We start from the raw sequence: 16292 nt of genomic DNA, 5'->3' as shown, positions 1-16292 counted from the left end.
GAAGAATTTATATGAGAAATACTTAGAAAAGCAGAGGGATTTGTATGTAGCATTTATGGATCTGGAGAAGGCATATGATAAGAGTTGATAGAGATACTCTGTAGAAGGTATTAAGAATATATGGTGTGGGAGGCAAGTTGTTAGAAGCAATGAAAAGTTTTCATCAAGGATATAAGGCATGTGTAATAGTAGGAAGAGAGGAAAGTGATTGGTTCCCAGTGAATGTAGGTTTGCGGCAGGGGTGTGTGATGTCTCCATGGTTGTTTAATTTGTTTATGGATGGGGTTGTTAGGGAGGAGAATGGAAGAGTTTTGGAGAGGGGCAATTATGCAGTCTGTTGTGGATGAGGGGGCTTGGGAAGCAAGTTAGTTGTCGTTTCCTGATGATACAGGGCTGGTTGCTGATTCGGGTGAGAAACTGCTGAAGTTGGTGACCGAGCTTCCTAAAGTGTGTGAAAGAAGAAAGCAGAGTAAATGTGAATAAAAGCAAGGTTATTGCATTCAGTAGGTTTGAGGGATTGGTGATTTTTGTTAACTATCATTTTTTTTTGGATGGGTTTTAAGGTGTCGAATTCTTTAGTAGTTATGGAGAGAATGAGCGAGGAAAAATTGGCAAAGAGGATATGTGTGTCATTGGTGGAGGGAACAAGAAGTGGGAGACCAAATTGGAGGTGGAAGGATGAAGTGAAAAAGATTTTGAGTGATTTGGGCCTGATCATACAGGAGGGTGAAAGGCGTGCAAGGAATAGAGTGAATTGGAATGATGTGGTATACTGGGGTCAATGTGCTGTCAATGGATTGAACCAGAGCCTGTGAAGTGTCTGGGGTAAACCATGGAAAGTTTTGTGGGGCCTGGATGTGAAAAGGGAGCTGTGGTTTTGGTGCATTACACATGACAGCTAGAGACCAAGTGTGAACGAATGTGGCCTTTGTTGTCTTTTCCTGGCGCTACAGCATGGGGAGATTGTGGGGTGCTATTTCATGTGTGGCAGGGTGGCGATGAAAGTGGATGAAGGCAGCAAGTATGAATATATACATGTGTATATATGTATATGTCTGTGTATGTATACGTTGAAATGTATAGGTATGTATGTGTGCATGTGTGGGCATTTATGTATGTCTGTGTGGGTGGGTTGGGCCATTCATTTGTCTTTTTCCTTGCGCTACCTCACTAACGCGGGAGACAGCAACTAAGTATAATAAATCATTATACGGTATACATTCCTTATTTGACAAAAGACATCACAAACTCCAAAGATGTTTCATAACCATATCATACCTTTGTCACAACAATCTGTGGATTGTTATAAATTATTTCTACCTGGGAAATCAAACACTCAGTTCTGTAAACATTTCTTTTCCAGTAAAGAAATACATTAACTTGTCCACACACTATGATTTGGAGATAAGAGTATCAGCAAATTATAAGTGAATCTGAGATGTGTTAAAAAGTTGTTTCAAAGAAATAATAGACAAATTATTGGTTAGGAATTTTAACTGCAAGTAGATTGCACTTTTGTTTTGCAGTTCTCTAATTTTTAGGTCTATTTTTTTTGATAGATTGTCCCAAGTCTGTAGACGTACGCCTATGCATCAGCATTGAACCTGAAGGCAGGGATTCATGCGAGGACTGAGGTGGAGGTATCATCATGGTGCGCAGCCTGTGGAGAGAAAGTAATCAAGTTAACTGTAAAATGTAAGTTTAAAACTTTGGCTGTAATATGAACTAAATTATAACCTCATTTGATTTACTAAACTTTAATACTTTTCTATAATACTATGAATGCAAAGGTGAGTAATGTGGCAGTTGAGGGAATAATTGGTATGCATGGGGTGTTCAGTGTTGTAAATGGAAATGGTGAAGAGCTTGTAGATTTATGTGCTGAAAAAGGACTGATGATTGGGAATACCTGGTTTAAAGAGCGAGATATACATAAGTATACTTATGTAAGTAGGAGAGATGGCCAGAGAGCGTTATTGGATTACGTGTTAATGGACAGGCGTGCGAAAGAGAGACTTTTGGATGTCAATGTGCTGAGAGGTGCAACTGGAGGGATGTCTGATCATTATCTTGTGGAGGCTAAGGTGAAGATTAGTATGGGTTTTCAGAAAAGAAGAGTGAATGTTGGGGTGAAGAAGGTGGTGAGAGTAAGTGAGCTTGGGAAGGAGACCTGTGTGAAGAAGTATCAGGAGTGACTGTGTACAGAATGGAAAAAGGTGAGAACAATGGAAGTAAGGGGAGTGGGGGAGGAATGGGATGTATTTAGGGAATCAGTGATGGATTGCGCAAAAGATGCTTGTGGCATGAGAAGAGTGGGAGGTGGGCTGTTTAGAAAGGGTAGTGAGTGGTGGGATGAAGAAGTAAGAGTATTAGTGAAAGAGAAGAGAGAGGCATTTGGACGATTTTTGCAGGGAAAAAATGCAATTGAGTGGGAGAAGTATAAAAGAAAGAGACAGGAGGTCAAGAGAAAGGTGCAAGAGGTGAAAAAAAGGGCAAATGAGAGTTGGGGTGAGAGACTATCAGTAAATTTTAGGGAGAATAAAAAGATGTTCTGGAAGGAGGTAAATAGGGTGCGTAAGACAAGGGAGCAAATGGGAACTTCAGTAAAGGGCGTAAATGGGGAGGTGATAACAAGTAGTGGTGATGTGAGAAGGAGATGGAATGAGTATTTTGAAGGTTTGTTGAATGTGTCTGATGACAGAGTGGCAGATATAGGGTGTTTGGGTCGAGGTGGTGTGCAAAGTGAGAGGGTTAGGGAAAATGATTTGGTAAACAGAGAAGAGGTAGTAAAAGCTTTGCGGAAGATGAAAGCCGGCAAGGCAGCAGGTTTGGATGGTATTGCAGTGGAATTTATTAAAAAAGGGGGTGACTGTATTGTTGACTGGTTGGTAAGGTTATTTAATGTATGTATGACTCATGGTGAGGTGCCTGAGGATTGGCGGAATGCTTGCATAGTGCCATTGTACAAAGGCAAAGGGGATAAGAGTGAGTGCTCAAATTACAGAGGTATAAGTTTGTTGAGTATTCCTGGTAAATTATATGGGAGGGTATTGATTGAGAGGGTGAAGGCATGTACAGAGCATCAGATTGGGGAAGAGCAGTGTGGTTTCAGAAGTGGTAGAGGATGTGTGGATCAGGTGTTTGCTTTGAAGAATGTATGTGAGAAATACTTAGAAAAGCAAATGGATTTGTATGTAGCATTTATGGATCTGGAGAAGGCATATGATAGAGTTGATAGAGATGCTCTGTGGAAGGTATTAAGAATATATGGTGTGGGAGGCAAGTTGTTAGAAGCAGTGAAAAGTTTTTATCGAGGATGTAAGGCATGTGTACGTGTAGGAAGAGAGGAAAGTGATTGGTTCTCAGTGAATGTAGGTTTGCGGCAGGGGTGTGTGATGTCTCCATGGTTGTTTAATTTGTTTATGGATGGGGTTGTTAGGGAGGTAAATGCAAGAGTTTTGGAAAGAGGGGCAAGTATGAAGTCTGTTGGGGATGAGAGAGCTTGCGAAGTGAGTCAGTTGTTGTTCGCTGATGATACAGCGCTGGTGGCGGATTCATGTGAGAAACTGCAGAAGCTGGTGATGGAGTTTGGTAAAGTGTGTGGAAGAAGAAAGTTAAGAGTAAATGTCAATAAGAGCAAGGTTATTAGGTACAGTAGGGTTGAGGGTCAAGTCAATTGGGAGGTGAGTTTGAATGGTGAGAGGCTGGAGGAAGTGAAGTGTTTTAGATATCTGGGAGTGGATCTGTCAGCGGATGGAACCATGGAAGCGGAAGTGGATCATAGGGTGGGGGAGGGGGCGAAAATTTTGGGAGCCTTGAAAAATGTGTGGAAGTCGAGAACATTATCCCGGAAAGCAAAAATGGGTATGTTTGAAGGAATAGTGGTTCCAACAATGTTGTATGGTTGCAAGGCGTGGGCTATGGATAGAGTTGTGCGCAGGAGGATGGATGTGCTGGAAATGAGATGTTTGAGGACAGTGTGTGGTGTGAGGTGGTTTGATCGAGTAAGTAACGTAAGGGTAAGAGAGATGTGTGGAAATAAAAAGAGCGTGGTTGAGAGAGCAGAAGAGGGTGTTTTGAAATGGTTTGGGCACATGGAGAGAATGAGTGAGGAAAGATTGACCAAGAGGATATATGTGTCGGAGGTGGAGGGAACGAGGAGAAGAGGGAGACCAAATTGGAGGTGGAAAGATGGAGTGAAAAGGATTTTGTGTGATCGGGGCCTGAACATGCAGGAGGGTGAAAGGAGGGCAAGGAATAGAGTGAATTGGAGCGATGTGGTATACAGGGGTTGACGTGCTGTCAGTGGATTGAATCAAGGCATGTGAAGCGTCTGGGGTAAACCATGGAAAGCTGTGTAGGTATGTATATTTGCGTGTGTGGACGTGTGTATGTACATGTGTATGGGGGGGGTTGGGCCATTTCTTTCGTCTGTTTCCTTGCGCTACCTCGCAAACGCGGGAGACAGCGACAAAGTATAAAAAAAAAAAAAAAAAAAAAATACTATAAAAAGCCCTCTTGTCTTAAGCCAAGTCATATGTGAAAAAATTATAAGTAAATACAAATTTCAGCACCACAAATGGTTACTTCTGGTGAACAAAGAAAATATTATACAAATTGCTAAACTAGTGGTATCCTCACAGGAATCATTAGTCACAGAATCGTAGCTGAAATTCCTGTGATGCTTGGGCTGTCAGCACCAAGAATACCTGCTACTGCATGTGACAGGATCAAGCAGAGGCTTATCATGTAGTGGACCACCATCTGTAAAAATACATACAGCAATTAAGACAAATTCACAAGCATTGTATGGCAATAACTTAGCCTATGCAAGTCTTTCATAAAACTTAGCTATGCCTAACCTATGTCACATTGAGACTATGAAACTTGTCTTATTTCCATTTTTGCTCCATAAAGAGCAACCTACTGGTCCTCCACTCTGGAAAGTGTTATCTGTTAGCCTCTTACAAAATGGGTATAGTTTCATAAGTTACTTATCTGTTTTACAGAAGAGCCTCTTATGAGTAGCAATCTTATTCTTTCCTGAGGATATAATGTTGTGATACCTCTTCTGAACCTGTTGTTCCACAGTTCTTGAAAAGCAGGGGAAAGCTGCATTTATCTGCTGTTTAATGCTCGACCATGTTTCCACTTTTGTTCTGGAATTAACCCCATCAGAGAATCCCCTGGTGACCTTCACCACTATCACCATTACCCCTGCTGTGTCTCCAATGCTATCACCAACAATGTTCAGTCTCCACCCACTGAACCCTACCGTCGTAAGATGGCGGAGATTTATTTTTTTTTTTATTATACTTTGTCACTGTCTCCCGCGTTTGCGAGGTAGCGCAAGGAAACAGACGAAAGAAATGGCCCAACCCCCCCCCCCCCCATACACATGTATATACATACGTCCACACACAAAAATATACATACCTACACAGCTTTCCATGGTTTACCCCAGACGCTTCACATGCCTTGATTCAATCCACTGACAGCACGTCAACCCCGGTATACCACATCGCTCCAATTCACTCTATTCCTTGCCCTCCTTTCACCCTCCTGCATGTTCAGGCCCCGATCACACAAAATCTTTTTCACTCCATCTTTCCACCTCCAATTTGGTCTCCCTCTTCTCCTTGTTCCCTCCACCTCCGACACATATATCCTCTTGGTCAATCTTTCCTCACTCATCCTCTCCATGTGCCCAAACCACTTCAAAACACCCTCTTCTGCTCTCTCAACCACGCTCTTTTTATTTCCACACATCTCTCTTACCCTTACATTACTCACTCGATCAAACCACCTCACACCACACATTGTCCTCAAACATCTCATTTCCAGCACATCCATCCTCCTGCGCACAACTCTATCCATAGCCCACGCCTCGCAACCATACAACATTGTTGGAACCACTATTCCTTCAAACATACCCATTTTTGCTTTCCGAGATAATGTTCTCGACTTCCGCACATTCTTCAAGGCCCCCAGGATTTTCGCCCCCTCCCCCACCCTATGATCCACTTCCGCTTCCATGGTTCCATCCGCTGCCAGATCCACTCCCAGATATCTAAAACACTTCACTTCCTCCAGTTTTTCTCCATTCAAACTCACCTCCCAATTGACTTGACCCTCAACCCTACTGTACCTAATAACCTTGCTCTTATTCACATTTACTCTTAACTTTCTTCTTCCACACACTTTTCCAAACTCAGTCACCAGCTTCTGCAGTTTCTCACATGAATCAGCCACCAGCGCTGTATCATCAGCGAACAACAACTGACTCACTTCCCAAGCTCTCTCATCCCCAACAGACTTCATACTTGCCCCTCTTTCCAAAACTCTTGCATTCACCTCCCTAACAACCCCATCCATAAACAAATTAAACAACCATGGAGACATCACACACCCCTGCCGCAAACCTACATTCACTGAGAACCAATCACTTTCCTCTCTTCCTACACGTACACATGCCTTACATCCTCGATAAAAACTTTTCACTGCTTCTAACAACTTTCCTCCCACACCATATATTCTTAATACCTTCCACAGAGCATCTCTATCAACTCTATCATATGCCTTCTCCAGATCCATAAATGCTACATACAAATCCATTTGCTTTTCTAAGTATTTCTCACATACATTCTTCAAAGCAAACATCTGATCCACACATCCTCTACCACTTCTGAAACCACACTGCTCTTCCCCAATCTGATGCTCTGTACATGCCTTCACCCTCTCAATCAATACCCTCCCATATAATTTACCAGGAATACTCAACAAACTTATACCTCTGTAATTTGAGCACTCACTCTTATCCCCTTTGCCTTTGTACAATGGTACTATGCACGCATTCCGCCAATCCTCAGGCACCTCACCATGAGTCATACATACATTAAATAACCTTACCAACCAAACTTCAATAAGATCCTGGTGTCAAAATACCCCAGTGTGGCCCTAAATCTGGAGGCATATTCCTTGTGGAGTGAAGCGATGGTGGAGGGTGGTCACCTTGGTGAAGGAGGGTGGGAGGGTGGCATTGGTGGAGGGTGGAGACCTTGGTGAAGGAATAAGAGAGGGCAATGTGAGGAAGTGCTGGAGGATGGCATCTCAGAGGAAAAATGGGTATGTTTGAAGGAAAAGTGGTTCCAACAATGTTATGTGGTTGCGAGGCGTGGGCTATAGGTTGAGTTGTGCGGAGGAGGGTGGATGTGTTGGAAATGAAATGTTTGAGGACAATATGTGTTGTGAGGTGGCTTGATGGAGGATGGCATTGGTGGAATGACTTGGTATACCAGGGTCGACGTGCTGTCAATAGATTGAACCTGGGCATGTAGTTAGGAATTAGTTTCATTAAAGGAGAGACTAAGGTAAATTTACTGGTACTGACATTTTTCTATTTTTCCAGAACATTCAACTTACCTCAGGATGGTGATATTCATATACATACAACTTGGCTTCAGCACTGGAAACAAGGAGCAAATAAAGGCTGTTATCCACACTGAAGCACTGCCTGGTCAACCACTCCATAAGCAGTCAAATGTTGAACATTTCAAAATTCTTCGTCACTTTATTGTATTGGTATACCTGAAAATTGGAATTTTTAAGTATTCACATATTGCAATGGTTTTCAACTTTCACCCACATACAGATTCCCTTACATCATTTTGTAAAATGCAAAAAAACCTCTGGTCAGTAAGGATGGATGATGAATTTGGCCATCTTTTTTAATATAAAAGTCATAGGAAAAAATAAGGCAAAATTCTTCCGTAACCAATACAATACTGTCAACAGGGTTCTAAGTGGGCAACAATGTGTTTTGTAAATATCCACAACTAAATTTTATAAATGGAACCAACATTCTTGAACAAAACTAAAGTATTTTTTGTAACAAGCTTTTTTTTTTATGAACTTAATCTCTGCCCAGCTGAGAGCTTTTAAGGCCTCAAAGGCTAAGCAATTCCTACATGTCTCAAGGGAAGGTTTTCTAATCAGGAGCAAAGTCCTACACAAGATACTATATTTGCACCATGATTGCAACTTTATGTACCCTTGTTTTCCCACACAAACTATTTGCAGATTATTAGGTAAACTACAGGTAACTGTCATCATGACAAGTTTACAGACTTTTTAAGTACGAGACAATACCATATCCACGCAAGTTTTTGCTTACCTTTAGTAAAGAAACAATGTTCAATCACAGCATAAATTGCTTTTACCCTGGGTGCAGTTGATATCAAATTGAATTCAACCTCTGCTCCTCTCAGTAGGGTTAAGTGGTCATTCATTATGGCAAGGGACTGGTATAGTGTCACTGATGGCTCCACAGATTCCCATACGAGGAATGCAATACGAGACTAGTTGCAAAGGCTTTCTTCAGGATTTTTCTCCAGTTTGTCATATTGACACCTTAGAATTAAAAGTAATTTACAGTCTGATTGTACAATTTAACTAGTATAAAGGCATACTTGTCCAAATAAGAGGCAAGTGCAAAGAATTTAATATCCTTTGTCATGAAGTATGTTAAAATATGCTTTAGATATTCATTACCACATGAAAATAAATTGGTGACTGTGACTTCAGAATTTCATTTGTATGCCCTAACACTACTAGGAATAAAGAAAGAACTTACCAAGACTCCTGCTGTGTACTTTACATTGTCTTCAAAGTGGGGATGGTCTGCAACCTTAAGCTGAGCTAACGTACAGAAACTTTCCTTGATTGGAAGGTTGGATGTCATGAACATCCCAGAGGTGGTGTGGTCTGCCACATATTCTGCCACTACAGTAAACTGTTAAGAAGAATATGCATACATGACGTACACAATACGAAAAAATATATATCGTTTATGTACACAATTTCTCCACACTCTGAGGCAGCATCAGGAACAGAGGAAAAATGGCCCCATTTGCTTATTGTCCTTATTCACAGTTAAGCCTCTCATCTTTTCACAGTTTCTCCTAACAGCTTCACATGCCCTGATCCAGCCTGTTGACTGCATGTCCATCTCTTACATCTCGCTCTATCCTTCCAACTTGTCCTTGTTCTTGCTCTTCCTCCCTCCATTTCCATATATGTACATATATGAATATGTACATATATGTACGTCTGTGTATGTATATGTTGAAATGTACATGTATGTATATGTGCGTGTACGGGCATTCATGTATCATATGGGTGGGTTGGACTTCCTCGTCTGTTTCCTTGCACTACCTCGCTAATGCGGGAGACAGCAACAAAGTATGATTAAAAAAAATAAATATTTCATATATTTATTAAACTTTGTCGCTGTCTCCCGCATTAGCGAGGTAGCACAAGGAAACGGACAAAAGAATGGCCCAACCCACCCACATACACATGCATATACATAAATGCCCACACACGCACATATACATACCTATACATTTCAACGTATATAAACATATACATACATACACATGTACATACTCATACTTTCTGCCTTCATCCATTGCCACTGCCACCCCACCACACATGAAACAACACCTCCTTCCCACGCACATGCGCGAGGTAGCGCTAGGAAAAGACAACAAAGGCCACATTCGTTCACACTCGGTCTGCTAGCTGTCATGTGTAATGCACCAAAACTACAGCTCCCTTTCCACATCCAAGCCCCACTAAACTTTCCATGGTTTACCCCAGACACTTCACAGGACCTGGTTCAATATATAATGCAGTGGTTTTGGTGCATTACATATGACAGCTACCTTCACCTGGCACCACCACTCCTTCTCTGTCACTTAACACACATGCCTTACTCATTTGATAGAAAATCTAAGCTAGTTTTTGTAGCTTTCCTCCAACTCCATACACAAAGCATGTCAACCACATCATATATTTTCTCCTGATCTATAAATTCCACACACAAAGTGTTTTCTTTAAGTATATCAAAGATTCTTCAAAGCAAGCACCTGATCGAAACAGCGTCTCCCACTTCTGAGGCCACTTTGTTCCTCCACAATCTGATGCTCTGTGCGTGCTACCCTATATCACAAGTCTCTTACAACTTTCCAGGTATCCTAACAAACTTCCTCTATTCTAGTTCAAATATTCACTTTCTGTTCCCCTTGCATTTATACAATGGCACTGAACAAGCATTCCACCAGTCCTCAGGTACCTGACCTTCAATTATACATACTAACAAAAACACTAACCTTACCGATTCTGGGAAACTGTTCCAGGCAAAGACCTCTGATGTTACAGTGTATGGGTCAAGAAAGTCTTCAGGATCATAGTCATTAGCCACCAACATGAACCAAGTGTCATCAACCTGAAATTTACATCAAATTGTAGTACCGTAATAATGAAAGATATTGTGCAAGAAAAAACAATGAAAGCAGCAAATGTTCATTCTGAAATTTACATCTTTCCTATTCATTTATAATTAGTAGTTGCCTTGTATGATACAGGAGAGACACTGGCAGTATTGTCAATCCTGTTTTCCCCTTACCTAGTATATTCATTGCAACTAAAATCTGCTCAAAAAAATATTTTCCCTTTAATACACTTTTATCTCTTAAGTAGCCCAGCCATGGAAATTTTGGGTGGTGCCAAGGAATGTGGCAAGAAAAGATACACAGAAAAAGGAAAATGAGTAAACTGTCTATATTTATTGCTGTACACACACTTAAATTTGGTGCACTAAGTTTGCCTATCAAGTTTGTTGAATTTTGCCAACTCTTTGTCCCTTCTCTGTCACCACCAATTGATTATTGAGAGAGAACTATTCTCAATGCTAACAGTTCAACTTTCATATTATAATTAGTGCACCAAAGACGTGCTAATTAGCCACTGAATGATGTGGGGCGTATAGCAGGGCACCCTTCTATCAGTACCTTGACTAGGTGGCAGGTCAAGGCACATGACCTCACCTAACCTACCAATTCCTGGATAAATGACCTTTATGGCCCAAACTATGGTTGCACATACACTTTTGCTGTCGGAAGACCTATTAGTTTGCACTGCATATCAAATTTGCATAACATTTTCATTTAACCTATAAAGGACCCCAACCAAACTAGTATGTTATGATGCCATACTAGTAGGGATTACTTTTATTAACATTCACTCAACTTTCTCCTATCACATACTTTTAAAAACTCGTCACCAACTTCTGCAGTTTCTCACTTGAATCTGCCACCAGTACTGTATCATCATTAAACACACTCGCTTCCCAGGCCCTTTCATCCCCAAAGGCTGCATACTCACCCCTCTCTCAAAGACTTGCATTTACGTTCCTTATCATCCCACCTAGACATATTGAGTGTCATCATGTGTGTACAACTATAACCAATAAAGCTTCTAGCATCAAGTAAGGTAATCCTTGCACTGACCCTATTCTACCACCTTGCCTAGGCAACTCGCCCCCATCCCAAGCTCGCCTTCATTTAACATTGATATCACTTTTATGGTTAGAAAATAAAATATTAGGAAATAGTGGAACTTTCCTCCGGAAAAATTAAGAGGTTCCTTATCCCATTCCTATGCCCAACTAGATCAAAACAAGACCATTATGTAGCAGAAAACCTACCACTAGTTAGCACTCCAGAGATCGTTCCTGCTATGGGACTGCCACGGGTGGTGAAGACATCCACTTCCATGTAGTTTGCACGCCAACTTTCCTGTACATTCTGATCTACACCATCTAGTAGGAACTTCCGAGTTATGCTGTCTAGCGAGTGGCCATTCACCTGCAAAGTGAAATGCTTAACCAAAATCAACCACGTACTATTGATTATATTCCTTGACCACAATATGTCAGAACCACTAAACTCCATTTCCTCTACTATTACAATTATTAACACTGAACACCACTAATCTACAGATATGCCTGCTAGTTTGTCTAAAATTATGAAGGCCAACACGACAGTTTTTGGTTCCCAATTATGTATTAAATCATGAGCATACAGCCTTGGTTTGCTCACATACATCCACTTAAAGTGCAGGAATATACGAGTTAGCCAACTGTGCACCTGAACCATTCGATAAACAGGAAACCAAATATAGACATCCTATGTATATAACACAACATGTTTAGTAGCCAGTATAAAGCAGTATTAGCCATATAAAGGACACCAGTTTCATACTGGTTTGCAATGCAAGAAGTATGCCTACTTGAATCCACATTTACAAACTGATATCCCCTCAAATTCTCAAAAAAATTTCTTTTTAACATCCCTTTCCAGAATCAGAACTTTGAAGTGTTTTATATCTCAAGTGGTATGATGCAACTCACTCACCTTATGTAAAGTCAGTTCATCAAAATGGGCATTATCAACAGTGAGGGATGCAGCATTTATAAATCCAGTGATAGCTTGCTGGCCGGAGTGGTACAACACTGTAGGAAGGGCATCCTTCAGAAGCTGTACCTCTGTCTGCAAGTATCACCAAGTGGTTAATCAACCAGTATCCTGTCATAAAAGGGAATTCTCATGTACGATCAGTAAGGTTTTGACTTTTTTGAAGTATAACCATTATTTGATTATGAGCATTATCAGACTTGCCACTCCCTCATCCCATTTTTTGTGGAAATAACCAAGAGAACATTCATTTTAAATACCTGAAGCTCGCTTACAGCTGCAACATATTCCTCCAAGGATTGATTGGCTGAGCTCCCTTCTAAGGGGTTCCTGATGTTAACAGTCTGATCAATGGTAGTTGTTCCACTCCCTCTTAGTTCTGGGAAGATGACTGGCCCACTCCATACCTTTCAAAAGACCAGTTCACGCTTTTTTCATATCCAACTGCCTCTCCTACCTTACCAAGTCAGCATCATTAAAAATCAACCTCATTTACACATTTTGGTAATAGCCAAGCAACAGAATAAGTGACACTTATAGATCCAGCAGTGATGTGCAGGCTGTAAGTGTGTTTAAATAGTTATATGCTACAGGCATGAAGTTGTCTTGGGATAAGACCTGGGATGATGACTGTGAAAAAGAACTCAAAGTAACTGGAGTCTTGATATCGCAGGTGATGGACAAGTACCGAGAGTGGCAGGGAGGGTAACAATGGAAGAAGTAGAGTGAAGACTAGAGGTCAGTTGTGCAAGAAAATGAAATGTTATGATGGAGCAGAGGGCACTGAAAGAGAAGAGAGCAATGATATTGTGGTGGTGTGTTGGAATTAAAGGACTCACTAAATTGCTGGTAGTACAAGAATGAAAGTTTTTATGTGCCCTAATGGCATCAGTCAGAACACACGAGTCCTTGTTCAATTGGGTGTAGCCTTAATCAAATGAGGTCTTAAGAGGGTTTGGTCCAACTCTAGGTGGTTACCTCTCAAACAAGCAAGAGTGTAGGACACTGACATGAAGAGATTGCCAAGTGCTGACAATCGCTGTTTATTGTAATTCAGCTCCAAGACAAGTGCAGATTATGGCCCAGACACATAGAGGTGAGGTCACTGACAAGCATGGGAACTAATGGGAAAGAGCCTTACAAAGCTCCACTTTTACTGAATAACAGGCCAGTGAAAAAAGAAAGTTGGGAGGATATGTTATCCAAGTCTAAATGAATAACAGGCCAGTGAAAAAAGAAAGTTGGGAGGATATGTTATCCAAATCTAAATGAATAACAGGCCAGTGAAAAAAGAAAGTTGGGAGGATATTGTTATCCAAGTCTAAATGACTTTTTGAAGAATGAAAATGCAGAGGATGGACATGACATTATATTCAAGGGCAAGGTTGTTTACAACCACAGAAGGTACTGGGAAAAAGACTTGCAATGCTCTTTTGCAATCCCATTAGGTAAAATGTCTAATGAAAAAAAATTAGTTTATGGAAACAATTGTAGTGATGTGAAAGCATGGAAGAATCAAGACGCACTAGAGCACAGGTTTAAGAGAAGTGTTCTACCCCCTTTTGCTGAGGATAGTATAAACTCCATTATATTTTAAATAGCTTTTAAAAACCTCAACTACAAGTACACTACTGGCATTCTGTCCAGAAACATGCATCTCTCCTTGTCATATACAACACTTGACTCACATAGATCATTATTCGTAATCGATTTTCCTGCGGAGCACCATTCAATAGCCTTGACTTTCGGCAAACTGGCAGAAGCAACAGATGGTAGCAGTATGTAGGAACATTTAGGCTGGAGCATTAGGTATTAGTAATAATAAGGAACATTAGGTAGAAGCCTTCTACGTGGCCTGTTAAGGGTGAAGCAATAGAGGCTATGAAGTGGCACTGGAGTTCCCTAGATATGGAGAGACTACTGCCATGGACACCCATTTAAGGGAGTTCCACTTTACATTTAAAAGGCCAAGCGAGTGCTTTGACAGTTGCTGAAAGAGGAGTGGTAACTGGGAATACTGGATTCAATAAGCTGCACATGGGCAAGAGTATACATGTGAGGGACTGAGCATTAACATGCATAATTGGCCTGTTGCAATTCACTGGCTTGCAAGTATGTTAAAGGGAGTGGCAGGTGGAATGCCATTTTTTGGTGAAGTAAAGTGTGAAAGTCTGTAATGAACAAATGAAGAAAAAACAGTCTAAAATAAAGTAGCAAGAGGAAGAGGGTTTAGAAAAGTGGCTTGTTGTGCTGCAATACCTAGAGAAATTAAAAAATGGCATACACATAAGCTAAATAAAACCAGGGCATTGAAAGGTTTAAATACTTACATAGACAAACGATGTGTATGGCATGTGAAAGATGGGATAAAGAAGTGATACTCCTGATCCTACCCACCTAGGTATCATGAGGATTAGTGATAACTGCATACTGAGCCAGCACTTCAGTGGTTGTCAAGCTGCACTCCTCCGATCCAGACAGCCGTCTTTCTTTCTGTCTCAGCCATATGTAGACTGCTGGTATTCTGTCCACAAGCATACAATCTCTCCTTGTTACACACAAAACTTTACTCATGCTACTCATTCATCAAACCCGAGATTTTCCTATGGTGAGAGCTATGCTGTAGCCCACCCTTTCGGGAAAATGGTAGGAGCAACAGACAGGAGCATCAGGCAGCAGTAGGTTAGTTTAGGTTAGGTTAGGTTAGGTTAGGTTAGGTTAGGTTAGGCTAGGCTAGGTTAGGTCAGGTTAGGTCAGTTTAGGTTCCTTTTCCCATTCCTATGCCCAACTACATCAAAACAAGACCATTATGTAGCAGAAAACCTACCACTAGTTAGCACTCCAGAGATCGTTCCTGCTATGGGACTGCCACGGGTGGTGAAGACATCCACTTCCATGTAGTTTGCACGCCAACTTTCCTGTACATTCTGATCTACACCATCTAGTAGGAACTCCCGGGTTATGCTGTCTAGTGAGTGGCCATTCACCTGCAAAGTGAAATGCTTAACCAAAAGCAACCACGTACTATTGATTATATTCCTTTACCCTAATATGTCAGAACCACTAAACTCCATTTCCTCTACTATTACAATTATTACCACTGACCACCACTAATCTACAGATATGCCTGCTACTTTGTCTAAAATTATGAAGGCCAACATGACAGTTTTTGGTTCCCAGTTATATGTATTAAATCATGAGCATACAGCCTTGGTTTGGTCACATACATCGACTTAAAGTGCAGGAATATACAAGTTAGCCAACTGTGCACCTGATCCATTCGATAAACAGGAAACCAAATATAGACATCCTATGTATATAACACAACATGTTTAGTAGCCAGTATAAAGCAGTATTAACCATATAAAGGACACCAGTTTCATACTGGTTTGCAAAGCAAGAAGTATGCCTACTTGAATCCACATTTACAAAGTGATATCCCCTCAAATTCTCAAAAAAATTTCCATTGGTTTAATAATCTTTTTAACATCCCTTTCCAGAATCAGAACTTTGAAGTGTTTTATATCTCAAGTGGTATGATGCAACTCACTCACCTTATGTAAAGTCAGTTCATCAAAATGGGCATTATCAACAGTGAGGGATGCAGCACTTATAAATCCAGTGATAGCTTGCTGACCGGAGTGGTACAACACTGTAGGAAGGGCATCCTTCAGAAGCTGTACCTCTGTCTGCAAGTATCACCAAGTGGTTAATCAACCAAGTTACTAGATGGTACAGCAAATGTAAAACCAGTATCCTGTCATAAAAAGGAATTCTCATGTACGATCAGTAAGGTTTTGACTTTTTTGAAGTATAACCATTATTTGATTATGACCATTATCAGACTTGCCACTCCCTCATCCCATTTTTTGTGGAAATAACCAAGAGAACATTCATTTTAAATACCTGAAGCTCGCTTACAGCTGCAACATATTCCTCCAAGGATTGATTGGCTGAGCTCCCTTCTAAGGGGTT

General features: G+C 40.9%; 1 protein-coding gene and 1 long non-coding RNA gene across 18 annotated transcripts in view; one reads left to right on the top strand and one right to left on the bottom strand.

The window, feature by feature from the left end:
- Nucleotides 1-1165: 1165 nt before the first annotated feature.
- LOC139762980 (uncharacterized) overlaps nt 1166-16292 on the bottom strand; it is an 81472-nt gene continuing 66345 nt past the window's right edge. For 3 of the 17 annotated variants that reach the window (XM_071688413.1, XM_071688425.1, XM_071688400.1), the window contains 10 exons: nt 15872-16006; nt 15145-15304; nt 12578-12724; nt 12258-12392; nt 11549-11708; nt 10178-10288; nt 8633-8791; nt 7423-7587; nt 4642-4764; nt 1166-1660 (listed from right to left, as the gene is read on the bottom strand). In XM_071688413.1, the coding sequence (XP_071544514.1) occupies nt 15906-16006 (101 nt within the window). In that variant the 3' untranslated portion in view covers nt 1166-1660; nt 4642-4764; nt 7423-7587; ... (5 more) ...; nt 15145-15304; nt 15872-15905. Of the gene's footprint in view, nt 1661-4641; nt 4765-7422; nt 7588-8173; nt 8792-10177; nt 10289-11548; nt 11709-12257; nt 12429-12577; nt 12725-15144; nt 15305-15871; nt 16007-16292 lie in introns of all 17 variants that reach the window. The other 14 variants (XM_071688415.1, XM_071688407.1, XM_071688428.1 and 11 more) reach the window with 10 other exon arrangements.
- Nucleotides 1560-8574, top strand: LOC139763006 (uncharacterized). Its single transcript, XR_011716002.1, has 2 exons — nt 1560-1695; nt 7409-8574. It is a non-coding gene; the product is annotated as an uncharacterized lncRNA (long non-coding RNA).

This window comes from Panulirus ornatus, chromosome 45, assembly GCF_036320965.1.
Source record: "Panulirus ornatus isolate Po-2019 chromosome 45, ASM3632096v1, whole genome shotgun sequence".
NCBI classification, from domain to species: Eukaryota; Metazoa; Arthropoda; class Malacostraca; order Decapoda; family Palinuridae; genus Panulirus; species Panulirus ornatus.
The sequence above is the reverse complement of the archived record's forward strand: the minus strand, read 5'-3'. Positions and strand labels throughout refer to the sequence as shown.